This window comes from Bidens hawaiensis, unplaced genomic scaffold, assembly GCF_021521415.1.
Source record: "Bidens hawaiensis isolate Kalapana, Puna unplaced genomic scaffold, B.hawaiensis_p1.1 tig00031709_1, whole genome shotgun sequence".
NCBI classification, from domain to species: domain Eukaryota; kingdom Viridiplantae; phylum Streptophyta; class Magnoliopsida; order Asterales; family Asteraceae; genus Bidens; species Bidens hawaiensis.
This window is the reverse complement of record NW_027495351.1, coordinates 188733-203221: the sequence shown is the minus strand read 5'-3', so window position 1 is coordinate 203221 and position 14489 is coordinate 188733. Positions and strand designations below refer to the sequence as shown.

Below are 14489 nucleotides of genomic sequence, written 5' to 3'. Positions count from 1 at the left end.
TGTGGGGTTACTCCTCTCCGCCTTGTGGAGGGGTTGCTATTTCGTCAGTGGTGTGTTTATAAAAATGTGCAATTCAAACAATAAAAAGAAAGAGTAAGCTGTGGTTTTCGTCTCTGTGGTTTGTTCGAAGATACGGTTTTAATCTAATAGTTTTAAATCTGTGATTTTTGTCCATGTGTTTTCATTTCACTTGCAATTAAACCCTAAACCCAACCTCACTAATCTCGTTAAGTCTGGTTGTTAAATTCATCAGCGTGTCCCTCACGTGTCATTTTTCTCCCTAAATAAACCCCAACCCTAATTCGCAAGCCCCCTCGCGTGAGAAGTTGAGGTGTATTTAGGAATAAAAAAGGACAAAAGTGCCCCTCACACGCTGATGGATTTAATGATCAGACTTAACAGGGTTAGTGAGGTCGGGTTTAATTGCAAGTGAAATGAAACCACAGGAACGAAAATCATAGATTTGAAACTATTGGATTAGAAACGCAGATTTGGACAAACTACATGGACGTAAAACGTAGTTTACTCTAAAAAAGTGTTAAACCTTTGCTATTTTTTTTTATTAAATTTAGTAACTTTTGCATGCATCTAAAACTTGCCAATATGAGTGTGACTTGTTTACTCATACATACTTCTAAGAAACAATCTCCATCAATGTCATGGGGCTTTCCGCCATTAATGCATCCACCATACCCTTTATTAATATTTATTATTAACCCCCATTCTTCTCTATCTTGGTCACAAATTTTAAAGTTTTCAACAAAATTGGAACCAATTGCTTCCATGTTTATGCAATTAGACTGTTTTTAGTGAAACCCATATCAAATTTCACAGATTTAATCCAATATTTTCACACCCAGATCAGGTTTGCATGTTCTTGAATACAGAGTACTCTGTTTCTTTAGACACTTCAGTTTCAAGAAATTTGGGGAAGAAAGTTATTTAAAGGCAAGAATTGAGATGGGTGTTTGCTTCAGTTCTCAAATTAAAGATAAGAATTCATTTCATAAAGGTATAATTCATCAATTTGTTAAATTTATTTGGGTATTTTGTTATTTTTTGATTTCCCCTGTTTTTTTTTTCTTTTTCTATTTTTATTCCCCCCCACCCCAAAAAAAAAAATAAAAAAAATTATATTATGGCTATAATGACAAATCATAGGATCAATAATATTATGCGGGTCGAATGAGGTGCTATACTAAGGTTGTTCAAACGAGTAGAACCGGCTTGCTTAAATTAAACCCAAAATTTTAATAAACAAATAATAATAATACTAATATATTGAAAAGAGAAAAAAATACATATACTATTATAAATTCTCTAGATTATAGATTTTGTCTATGCATATACTAAAAAGTTATATTTTTGTTTTTCATATATCAATACTTGTAACACAAGCCGTGAGGTGGCTCGAGCTTGATTTTTAAGCTTGATAAAATAAATGAGTCAAGCATGCTTGGTTAGGTTTGAGCTCGAGTAGAGCCAAACTTGGCTCAGCTCGTTTACAACCCTAGCCGTAGCCCGCATGAGGTGGTAATCTGACACATCATACAGGCAGTATAAGAGCATTTACATTCCTTCTTCTATCTTTAAATTTAAAATTACAATAAAAATCATTATAATTTCTTTTTCCTTTTCAACTAAATAATATTTTTTTATACATTTATCATTACGAATTCTTTTTCCTTCAAATTACTTTCAAAATATATTAAAAAATTACAGGGCGTGATAGTAACTTTTCAAATATAAAAAAAAATCACAGCATTTCTTTCTCCTTCACTCACCCGTCACCACTCCCTACATTATATAAAATTATCCACATTTTTTGATGGATTGAATGTAAATGTTCTAACACAACAGAAATTGACTGACACGATAAAAGCTATATGGTCCGTATAACCTCATAAAGCTCGTATGATGTGATAGACATGCTTAACCTCATAAAGCTCGTATGATGTGACAGACGTGTTGATGTACATATAGCATCATCCTTATTTAAACAAATTATTCAAGCGAGTGAATTAATGAACGAATTTGTCTACTCGACTATCCAATAAAATCCATATTTCGGATCGATTTTGTCTAATGTAAGAATATGTGCATGATTTCAGGAGTAGATTCAGATACTAATGATCATAGCAATTCAAACAGCAGTAAGGTTTCATCAATCCCGCCAACGCCCTGCACTGAAGGCGAGATTTTACAATCACCAAATTTGAAAAGCTTTAGCTTTGCGGATCTAAAAATGTCGACCCGAAATTTCCGGCCTGATAGCGTGTTGGGAGAAGGCGGGTTCGGGCCGGTTTTCAAGGGTTGGATTGATGAACACTCTTTTGTTGCTACTAAGCCCGGAACTGGAATTGTTATTGCTGTTAAAAAGCTTAATCAAGAAAGTTTTCAAGGTCATAGAGAATGGCTGGTGAGACTATTTTAATTTGTGTATTGATTTTTACGGGTCAAACAGGTAAAATAAAATAGTTTGGATTAAAAGGAAACAAGTCAAACGTTTTTTATTTTACTATTGAAATAATAATAAATTTTGAAATAATTTAGCTCAGAAGAAAACAGATCAAATGTTTTTTTTATTGTTTTAGATTACTATTGAAATAATGTAATTTAAATAATTTAATATTTTTTAATGTATAAATCTAATTATAGTTTTTAGATTATTATTAAAATAATATAATTATGTTTCTTTTTGAAAATTTAGCTTAAAAGAAAACGAGTCGAATGTTTTAAAATTTTTGGATTATTATTGAAACAATGTATTTTTGTAATTATAATTAACGCACTAAATAAGAAAGTTAAATTATTTAACAAAAGGTGTCTTTTGGTAAACCTAAACCCGACCCATTTTGACCGGTCAACCAATCCGCATACCTATCTATTTTTCTGAGTCAATACTTCTTGGTTTATCAACTTATTATCTGTGGATACGGTTTTTACAGGCAGAAGTGAATTATCTCGCGCAATTTTCACACCCAAATCTTGTACAGTTGATCGGGTATTGTTTAGAGGACGAACAACGGCTTTTAGTATACGAATTCATGCCTCGTGGGAGCTTGGAAAACCACTTATTTAGAAGTGAGTTCGTTATATTTCTATATTTCTGGATTTACTACACAAAACTTACAAATCATATCATATGTTTTTTTGTCATAAATAGGAGGATCTTATTTTCAACAGTTATCATGGAGTCTCCGTTTAAAGGCGGCTCTTGGAGCCGCTAAAGGACTTGCGTTTCTTCATGGTGCGAAAACAAAAGTGATTTATCGCGATTTCAAGACTTCTAATGTGTTGCTAGATTCGGTATGTTATATATTTTATTGAATATTTGCACCAAACAAGGTACACATAGTTAAATTTATGTACATGCAGAACTATAATGCAAAGCTATCGGATTTTGGGCTGGCCAAGGATGGACCGGTTGGTGATAAGAGTCATGTCTCGACTCGGGTCATGGGGACCCATGGATACACAGCTCCTGAGTATCTAGCCACCGGTATGTAGACCAAGGGGTGTAAATGAGTCAAATCGAGCCGAGCCCCAGTTCAAGCCAGTTCAAGCTCTATTTCTAAAGCTTGATCTTGGCTCGTGAGTAGTTTTTAAGCTCAGGTTTGGCTCATTTATTATTTACTAATTGTTTTATACATTTATAATTGTTTTTTATTTATATCTTATTTTTAAATTTCATATATAACTTTTATTGTTTTAGTTATTTTTATATAGTTTTATATATAATAACTATTATTATATCAATATATTAAATAAAATTTATACAAATACTAGGCTCATTTAAGCTTGCGAACAAGCTTGAGCTTGAGAAATGAAGCTCAGGCTCGGCTGCTCGGGCACGTTTGTTAAAGAAGTTTATTTTTGGGCTCGTTCTTGTTTTAGCTTCACTCGATTCATGTCAAAATCCCAAATTTGGTTCTTTATTGCTAATGCTATTTTTGGTTTTTTCTCTTATTTTAGGTCATTTAACAGCTAAGAGTGATGTTTATAGTTTTGGGGTGGTTCTTCTTGAAATGTTATCGGGCCAACGAGTAGTAGACAAAAACAGACAATTGGGCAAACACAGTTTAGTTGAATGGGCCAAGCCCTACTTGGCCAACAAACGTAAAGTTTTACGGGTTTTGGATAACCGTCTCGAGGGCCAGTACACACTAGAATCCGCTTACGCGGTTGGAAACATATCGTTAAGGTGTTTATCGTTTGAGCCCAGGTTCAGGCCCAGTATGGCGGAAGTGGTCAAAGAACTCGAGAGGCTTCAAGAGCCTATAGAAACCCGGCCTCGAAGACACTCAATTCATGGATCCCGGTCAAGGAGACCGAGCTCGGGAGATTTTTCGGGTGGTGATAGTGGTGGGCTTGCCACATCTCCCAGGCCTCAAGATTCTCTACATACCAAGTGATGTCAAGAAATGAATACTAATTGGGCCAAATGTTTGTATAGTTATTTGGGCTAAGTTGACCATATCTCTTTGACCCAATTTGTAATTGAGATTCTAAGCTTCCATCTAGTTTCTAGTAATTTACAAAATCATCCTAAAACTTTATCTTGTTTTTACTTTTTGATATTTTGAATGCTAATTTTGGTATAAAGTAACAGGATCTTAAAACTTTTTATGGTAAGCCATAGGAGATGTTTTTAAAACCGGATCGGTAATCAAACCAGTTACCTACTAGCTTGCTAGTTGTGGACCGGTCGAATAAGTAGAATCAAACTAAAAAATATGTAAATTCAACCACAGATTAACGAATTGAGCACAAAAACTAGATCATGCCAGAATCCATTTAAAAAATGTTTTAATATTACATACAAACTAATTTCGGATTCACTTGTTCATCGGTCAGGTTTTTTCTTATCTTTTGACTAAAACCGCACTACTGGTTCACTGGTTCAGTCCGTTTTAACACCACAACCTTCTATGTTAGCCTAATTTTATTTAGGGCCTCCATTACAGGTCAGGTTTAATATGTGATATTTCAACACTTTTCTTCCACATTTTTTACAAATACCGAACAATATCAGGAAGCCCACACTCAACTCCAACCCGTTTTGACCCGTTGCAAAGTCAAAGGAAAAATGCCAATAAAAAGAACCTATTTGCAATGCAAACAGAGAAAAAAAAAAGTAAATAACCATTTGGGTTGGCAAATAAACTGTATTCATTATATATTCATATAATTTTTTTGCTCCCCATCTTTGAATATTAATAGAAAATCACTCCAAGCTTGTGTATACCAACTAACCTTAACTCACTACTCCTTGCTGTTGCATTTTATAACAAAATCTTTAAAAATCACACCTTTTAATTATATATATCCACAAATCTTTATAAAAAAACATCAAACACTATGTTTAACCATACTTGATGGCCAATGTCTCCAATCCAATCTCCCAATTGACCTATTCCTCAACTCTTTAAAATCAAAACCTTTCTTCATTGCATTCCCATTAACCTCATGCTTTCTTATTATTTCGCTTCGTTCCACTTCAGTCTCGTTTGTAACAAACCGGGCTTCGGGCCTGGGATTGGGCCCGTTAACACCTTGTGGTGGTGACAAATCATTGATAATTTTCCCAATCATTTCAACCATTTCACTCATTTTGGGCCGGGCTTTCGGGTTCTTGTTAAGACATTTTTGGGCTACATGTGAAAGTTTTTGGGCCGATTTGAGGGAATAGTCTCCTTCGAGACGTGGGTCCATTATAAGATGGAATTTTTTTGAATCAGAAACGTACAGTTTCACCCAGTGTAATAGCTTTTGTTCGTTTCTTGGTAAGTTACGTTCCACTGCTCGCCGGCCTGTGATAAGCTCATATAGGACCACCCCGAAACTCCAAACATCACTTTTTGCTGTTAATCGGCCCGTGTGGATATACTCGGGTGCTGTGTAACCTATCGTCCCAACAACCTTAAAAAGTCAAATAGCGGAAAATGGTGGTGTTAGTTACTTAGTTATTTCTGTTCGCTAAAATACTGTCAAAAAATTTGGTGTTTTGTTCACTTACTGCAGAATTTTTTTATAGTTACAATATCAATAACAATATAATCTTTAAAGTCATTAAAAAGGTTTCATGCATTCAAACTTTCAAAGTACATTTTGGGTAACATCCGGCTTTCGATCCAGTTTGACCCGTTTCAATTTTTTGGATTTAACGTGACATTTGATTAAAATTTTGTCACCTATTTGAAGATGCATTTTGATGCAGTTGATCCGTACCAAAAATCCGCTTTGGGTAAATTTGTTTTTTGACCAACTTGATATGTTTCTGTCTCGATTTTACCCGTTTGACCCATTTGGTATCAAACAATAACCCGAGTTGACCCGTTCATACACAAATAAGTTGACTTTTTGTAATCAAAAGATTGAAAAGAGAGGAACATACAACTGTTGAAACATGGCCCATTCCATCAGCTGGGCCTTGTCTAGCAAGCCCAAAATCCGAAAGCTTCGGGTTAAAATCTTCATCCAGAAGTATATTCGAAGTCTTAAAATCCCGAAAAATTAACTGCACCAAAACAATAACAAAAAGATATAAAATCTTGTACTCAAATAATTATTAAACAATAAGCAGTACCTGAAAATCCATTTCTTCATGTAAATAAGCCAGCCCGCGGGCCGCCCCTTGAGCAATTTGTAAACGGGCCATCCACGAAAGAGTAGGCCCGACCCGGCCCAATAAGTGGTCTTCCAAGCTTTTATTTAGCATAAGCTCATACACTAACAGCCGTTGGATCCCTCGTTCATCGTCTTCTGCACAATATCCTATCAGTTTCACAAGATTCGGATGGTTGACCACACCCAAAATGTTGACTTCATTGATCCACTCTTTATGCCCCTGAATACTAGAAGATGTAATTTCAACAAAAATCTATAAGATAACAAAAAAGTAGTCCAACAACTTCACATAAAAGTCATAAGGTATCCCCACATGACATAATTGATAATCTCATAATCCAACCAGAATATGCTAAAGAATCTTGATCAATACAATGCATTTGACATTAAAATGTATGCCTCAGATAGCTTAATCTTAATTACAGAAATGATTATAACTTTATAAGCAAAAGTAATTGATAATTATAGTGATTGTACTCAAAATCGGATCGACAAAAAGCTCCAAACGAGCCGAGCTTTATCGAGCCCGAGACTCAAATAAAGTTCGTTTATTTATCGAGCCCGAGCTCGAGCCTTGTATGGGAAGATCGTTTAGGCTAGTCGCGCCTTAATGAGTCTAGTGTATTTTAAGTTTTAACTCTTTTGTTTTGTACTTCCATGTATTAATTTCACACTACACAGCCGAACTTTAACCTGGCTTTGTAACGTCTAAAGGACCAAACAACTCACGAGCCGAGCTCGTTAAAGTTTATCTCAAAATATATAAAAAAAATAATAATAATAATATATATAAAAAAAATAATAATAATTGATGGGCTACCCGGATGACACCACCGCGGGTCATCCGCGCACTTCATTTCAAAACACGCACCACAACTAAGCCCGTTGTTGAATATTGCGGTACTGAGTGCGGCAGTGTTAACACCGTACCCTTGGCTGTAGAGGTTACCGTAACCACAAGCACCACCTGTGTTATACAAAATTAAATTAAATAACATCACAAAAATAAGTAGACAAAATGAACTAGACGTTACTAGTGTAAACGAGTCACGCCGAGCCACTCGTGATTGGCTCGTTTAGAATTTGAATCGAGTCGAGTTTAAACAAGCTTGAACTCAAATCGAGCCTAATGTGAGCTTTAATAATAATAATTGTGGATGGATCGGAGCTTCGCTTATAGAGCTTGAGCTGGTTGACTAGCAAGCTAGCTTAAATACATCTGTTATCGATCTATATTCTTTTTTAATATATATATTTATATAATTATTTTTTATAGTAATATTACGATTAAAATAGATAAAAGCCTAAAAATAGATATGTTATATAAAAATCTCTTATTATATATATAAAAAGTAGATAAAATTGTATTTATAATTTTATATCAATCAAATAATAAGAAACAGGCCGAACCGGATTTGGGCTTGATAAAAGCTATTCACTAGCTAAGCTTGAGCTCTCGCGATTAAGCAAGCTGAGCTCAAGCTTTGCTTTGGTTTACATTCCTTCCAGGGTGTTAAAATAACGTTGAAACCGGTACAACTTTTCTAAACCGAACTAAATAGACAAATCGGTAAATGTTAGGAGTGAAACAGTTCGGTTTGTTTGGAAATCGGGTCCACAGTTCGGTTTACAGCTTAAAAATTTCCCGGGTTAACCAAACTGATCAAAATATTAAAAAGGTATATTGGTTTTTATTAATCCCAACTATCGCCTTTGGTCGCTGTTGGTCCCAACTAACGAATTGGCTGCTAACGGTCCCAACTTTTAACTTGTTTGTTCCCAACGGTCCGTGTCTAACAAAATCCTAACGCCGTTAGTTGCAGGTCGCCGGAAAAATGTTTTTTGACCGAAAAAACTCACTTTTTTTTCCGGAAAACGCAACATTTTTTACCCAAACATCTTTGTAACTTTGTATCTAACCTATCGGAGCCTTTTTCTAGTAAAATCCCCAATTATTAAGGTCGCCGGAACCCTAGAACCATCGTCGGAATCGGTTGGTGGTGCTCAAGTGATGGTGGTTGGTCGGTGGTGAGTCAATTGTTGGTGGTGGCGGTGTTCGGGTGGTGTTTTCTGAAAAAAAAAATGTGACTTTTCTGACAAAAACGTTTTTTAGTGTTTTAACCGACAGCAACCAAAAGGAGATAGTTGGTATTAATAAAAACCAATATACCTATTAAAAACGATATATATATATATATTGTTTATGTCTATAAAACTTTAATAGCAACAAATATTTTTTCTATGAATATCTAATAATTACAATGCGCATAAACATTTTTAACTATAACATGGTACTTTAAATGTAACACAATATAAAAGATACAATGTGGATGAAATGTGACATACCCATGGTACCAGAAGCGTCACTTCCACCATAAAACGTGGCATGAGCACCTTCCCACGCACCACCAGCAAAGTTGCCGGGAATTCTAGCGTCGGCGACGGCGAACGTCGAGAGGATGATGAAAAAAACGGTAGAGACAAAAACAAAAGTCATTTTGAGTGGTCAGTTAAAGAATGAATGTGATGGCGAGTTAATGCTGGAATGTAATGAGTATTTATGGAAAGTATGTGGGTATGGATACGACGACATATTGAAGACGATGTGGGCCCTGCTGTTTAGGATTGTGATTTGTGGCCCACTTTTTATTTCAAGATTTATTTGGGTTTCATTTTGGAGACCAACTTTATACATGTTTTATCGGTTTATGTTTTTTTAACGCCAAATGAATTCTTTAAATAGGATACTGGTTAAATTCGTTATATTGGGTACAGTGGTATATTTTTCTTTTGATCTAGGGAAACTCTCATCTAAGGCGAACGCCCGTAAACATTCGTCTGAAGACACGACAACGCGGTGAGATAAAACCTGTTCAGTTCAAGGATTCAACTAGTGAACGCCGTCACCTACTCGCCTTGTATCTCATCATCATCACTGAATGCTGAGGACAGAAATTGAATCTGGATCACATGGAATAACAAGCCACTTCTTTTTATCAGTTAATGTTGAGGTTGATTAATTTAGGATTTGGAAATTACTTTTTATATTTATTCGTGTTTCACAAAAATCTCCTAAAACGACACAAAAATAATTATAGTGGAATTAGTACTGATTGTAACGCCCTCGAAGGCTCGAAGCGATAGCTACTAGGCCTTCATCTTGTAATGCTTCCTTAAATGTCGAAATTTTGAGAGGTCAGAATTGTAAATTTCATCCTCACATTTCACCCTTTCTTTTCTTAGCTCACGATGATGTTTTATTTAGTTTTTTATTTACTGTTTTGGTGTTGTAAGGTTGGTCGCTAATAAAGATAAGAGTATCTTAAACATTCAAAAATCCTCAGTTCAACCCTAAATAGGTAAAAGAAATTCTTCTTAAAAAAACCCATTTAGTGAACATTATCATAATTTGTCAATGTATTAAAACTTGGATTATAAATTTATATTTATAAAATTTTGTATTAAGTGTATAGCATTTACAAATTATCATAATGTGTAAAAAATATAAAACTTGAAAAAAAAAATCAAATAAAAGAGCTGGATCGAGATTTTATGAACCACCCTCGAGCCATACGTTTCAACTAATTAAGATAAAACAAATGAAGCTAACTTGGGTTAATTAACATTGACATCGAGCCCAAACCCAACTTGGCTTGACTCAACTTGATTACAACCCCCTAGCAGCACTGTCCATAACTTTTGATCTTTGGAATGGTAGGTCTTTCCTCACAAGAGAATGGCATATTATCTGCTCGAACTCTCAACACACTCCTATTAGTACCCTCTATTAAATAACTATTTGTTTTAATTTTTAAGTTCATAATCGACCAATCATGTAATAATTTCTTGTTGCCCATTCCCTCGAGATTCAATTCTATTAAAGAAATGCTAGATTATGCGAAACGTACGGAGCCTCAAAAGAACATAAAAAACTCATCAACGTTATATTTAAAACAAGTTGTTGGAGATCATGGTTGAAGAGAAATGATAAGAGTTTTAAAGAAGAAAGTTGTAGTATACCAAAATTTAGGAACGCTAATATAATAAAATAGAATGTATCGAATTATGATGTTGATTGCTAAAAGTGTTACTATCTAAACAAACAGATATAATGTTATTAATGAATAATCAAACATTTTAGATATGAATGTCATTTTACTAAATAATAATAATAATAATAAGGAAAAAATAACAATAATATTTGTGGGTGTTGTTAATAGCTAGTTTGATAGAACCGAATGTGATATTTTGATTTTTAAAATAATAATAATAATAATAATAATAATAATTAATCATTCAAGTCCTATTCTAGGTGGATATATATATTTTCGAATGAGCTTTATCCCCTACAACTGATTCATATTGGTAAGCTACAACAAACTCCCAAATTCAAAGGAATTAATATCTTGTTAATCGAGTTTCTTTTCGGAAAATTTTATTCCCTCAAAGCCTACTCTTGAAAGATAACCATTCTGCCTCCATGCGTCGCTGCTCGCTATCCTTCTCCGGTTCCGTCGCGTTGCCGCCAAAGCTTCATCTCGTTTATGTGCATTTTCGGCAACCCATCTCAAACTGCTACCGCCGCTAGCTATCCGACGTTAACTGCCAGCCCATATGTATTCCTAAGTTATCGCCGCTGCCGTCTCATTCCTCCGGTTCGTTCCAGTAACCCATTGAGGCAAGAATTTTAATCATCCGGTTGGTGTTCGGGTTAGTGTAATACACACCACTACGTTGTTCCGGCGACTATCACATGCATGAGATTTTTATTAGATGGTCACACATATATTTAAGAGTGTTGTTTGCCTAACTTGTTTAAATTGTTATAATGTTGAACAAACAAGATTATATTATAAATACAATGGTTGGTAAACTTAGACTTTTAGAATGAATAATAAATAATAAATGACATTTAACCTCATTAAAACAATGAGCTACTGTTCGAGAATACATATATGATTGCTTGAAATTATTAACTTTATAATAATCATAATTTAATTAATATGAATAGTTATAAGCTGGTGTATAACCGTTATGCAAACCCGGAATGTAAGTTAAGACTAAACTAGCGAATTATGAATCTTAATAAAGGGTTAAAATGTTAATATGATTTCTATATTTATTTGTTAATCTAAGATTCCAGTTTGTTTTAGAAAGAAATGCAAGTGAACGAAATAGTAAAGATCTATAAATTTTCTCCATCGTCGGAGCATCGATTAACCATCGAAAAATATAACCAAAAGAAAATTAATGTTTGTGTCCCTGTAGTTTTAAGGAGGAGACACAATGAGTCCCCAAAATTTTTTTTGAACTGGTTGAGTCCCTGTGGTTTCAAAAATGAACCATTTGAGTCCCTGTTGTTACTTAAATTTCAGGATAAACTTTCATTTTACTGAAAACCACAGGGACTTAAATTGTTCGTTTCTGAAACTACAGGGACTCAAATGGTTCATTTTTGAAACCACAAGGACTCAACCAGTTCAAAAAAAAATTCAAGGACTCATTGTGTCTCTACCCTAAAACCACAGGAACACAAATAGTAATTTTCTCTATAACCAATTTGTAGTTCCATAAATCTGATTTATTAGAGATAATTAAAGTGTCGGTTCCCGATTCAATCTAATTAAGGGCGACTTTTTGCCCTGCTTTTGCTCTTTTGTGGCTACTAAGGTACGGCTTTTGGTTTCTTTCGGTCATAGTATTATTTATATTCCGTTACTTCGTAGTGCGGTTTCTGTTTTCGTTTACTCGGAGTATTAATTTATATTCAGTGTCCGTCACTTTGTAGTGCGGACTTTTCGTTACCTTTCAGTTACAGTTAGAGTTCGGTTTATTTGTTATGTTTTATAATTATTTTTGTAACATGCAATAGATTATATATATTGTACTCATTATTGCATGTTCCGTTAGTAGCATTTTGTTGCATATTTATATGAAATTAGCTTTTGTACTCTGTCACCCGAGCATGTCTGAGATGTCGTATGGGCGTCAACGGCATGCACTTATCATGACAGTGCGTAATAAAAGTTCACGGTGTCTCTAGCTTGGCCCTAAAGGCGTATAGATCGATCTTAGCTCTGAGTTTGCGTTTGTGTGTGGAGATGGAATAATGGGTGTACGCCACGCTCACCGTCTCATAGGTGCATGGACTAGCTAGCTGTGTACCAGTCTGTTCTGTTTAGGCTCATGGGTGTTTCCTTCTCACGTGACTTTTGAGTTCTTGATATGTGTAGTCACGTGGTTTGATGTGTGTATATATTCTGACATGTTTCTGTATGCGTTTGATTTTGTTCCAACCAAATGTCGGATTATGCGTCAGTTTATGTTTAGTAATTTTGTCAGTAAAAAGTTAGTTTCGAGTTTGAATCAAAGTTCTTAGACTTATTTTTTTCCTTAGTCTGTCCTTATCTATGCTATTGTTTTTTCAGTTACTGGGCAATTTTTGGCTCAGCCGTATTTCTTTGTTGCGTTTTTCCTATTTGTTTTCAGGTATTCCGGGACTCTGGGGAGTTATTGATGATATAGACTAATGAAGTTCAATTTTAAAAAGTTAATCCATTTTGTTTTAATAATATGACTTAGGTTGCTTTGATTTATTGTAATTTGTATTATGGCTTTGATTTGATATCTGTAATAGTGACACGTCAGCCTGTTCCAGGTTGGGGCGTTACAAAAGTAGTCTCTATTCTTAAAGTAGTGGAGAAACTAAATCACGAGTCTCATATGTCACAAGGATATCTAGGCTAGATGGTAGGCCTGTAAACGAACCGAACGTTCAGTGAACTATTCGTGAATCGTTCGACGGGAAGTTCGTTTATTTAATAAACGAACGAACATGAACAAAAACTTGTGTTCGTTTAATTAAACGAACGAACATGAACACATGTTCCGTTCGTTCATTTATGTTCATGAACGTTCGTTTATTTATGTTCATTTATGTCTGCTTATTTACGTTCGTTTATGTATTAATAGAAAATAATTAAATATTATCTAGATAAGTCATCTGCTTAACGGTTTTATATTTGTTAATTTGTGTTCATGTAAGTGTTTTCATCTAAGTACGTTTATGTTTGTTTTTGTTCATTTACATTTGTTCATGTATGTTCGTTTATCTTTGTTCAGTTATGTTCGTTTAGATTTTAAACAAACGAACACAAATGTTCCTTTTTAAATAAACGAACATGAACGTAAATATGTTCACAAATGTTCCTGTTTAAGTGTTTGTGTTCTTTTAAAGTTAAATGAAAGAACACGAACATGCCATTTTTCGTGTTCGTTCGATTCGTTTACAGGCTTTCATTATTCACATTAATGAATAAATCATTCTCAATCTTTAGGCTTTGCCGATTTTATTTGTGTTCGTGAACCGTTCGTGAACACATTAATTTTCTTAATGAACGAACACGAACATAAAACCTCGTTCGGTAAGTGTTCGTGAACCGTTCGTGAACACATTATTTTCTTAACGAACGAACATGAACAAGGCCTTGTTTGTGTTCGTTCGGTTCATTTACAGCCCTACTAGATGGTGTAGTTTTGATTTATTATTTTTAATATTTGTGTAATCGTTGCCTGTTTGTTATTTGCCTCTCTTTGTAAAGGTTTGGCCTTTTGTGTTTTATATAATGCCGCCGTTAAGAAAAACAACATTTATTATTGCATGTAAATCCTTAACACTTTTTAATAAACAAGTTTCATTACCTAACAAAACCTATAAAATATAACGTGTCAAAATAATGTTTTAATACTTTTATGTACCGGCAAAAAGGAAAAACGTACCGGCAAAAGACACATCACCATAAATTATTTCATTTTGCCGAAAGTTAATTTTTTTTATTCTTATACTATAACCTAACACC

The 14489-nt window shown here is 34.4% G+C and overlaps 2 protein-coding genes across 3 annotated transcripts; one reads left to right on the top strand and one right to left on the bottom strand.

Annotated features, from left to right (window-relative positions):
• The first annotated feature begins 642 nt into the window (after positions 1-642).
• LOC143582414 (putative serine/threonine-protein kinase PBL10) lies at positions 643-4544 on the top strand. Of its 2 annotated transcripts, none has more exons than XM_077064990.1 (6): positions 643-1012; positions 2118-2419; positions 2949-3084; positions 3167-3309; positions 3379-3502; positions 3976-4544. In XM_077064990.1, exons 1-6 carry the CDS (start codon positions 961-963, stop codon positions 4413-4415), a joined length of 1197 nt encoding a protein of 398 aa, XP_076921105.1. In that variant the 5' UTR covers positions 643-960; the 3' UTR covers positions 4416-4544. The 2 variants fall into 2 exon arrangements, with proteins under 2 accessions (XP_076921105.1, XP_076921104.1); XM_077064989.1 differs by having other exon boundaries at positions 2112-2419.
• Positions 4545-5325: 781 nt separating this feature from the next.
• LOC143582412 (serine/threonine-protein kinase PCRK1-like) lies at positions 5326-7289 on the bottom strand. The gene is made up of 4 exons (XM_077064988.1): positions 7284-7289; positions 6590-6883; positions 6398-6520; positions 5326-5922 (listed from the first exon to the last, which is right to left on the bottom strand). Exons 1-4 carry the CDS (start codon positions 7287-7289, stop codon positions 5353-5355), a joined length of 993 nt encoding a protein of 330 aa, XP_076921103.1. The 3' UTR covers positions 5326-5352.
• Between the last annotated feature and the right edge of the window lie 7200 nt (positions 7290-14489).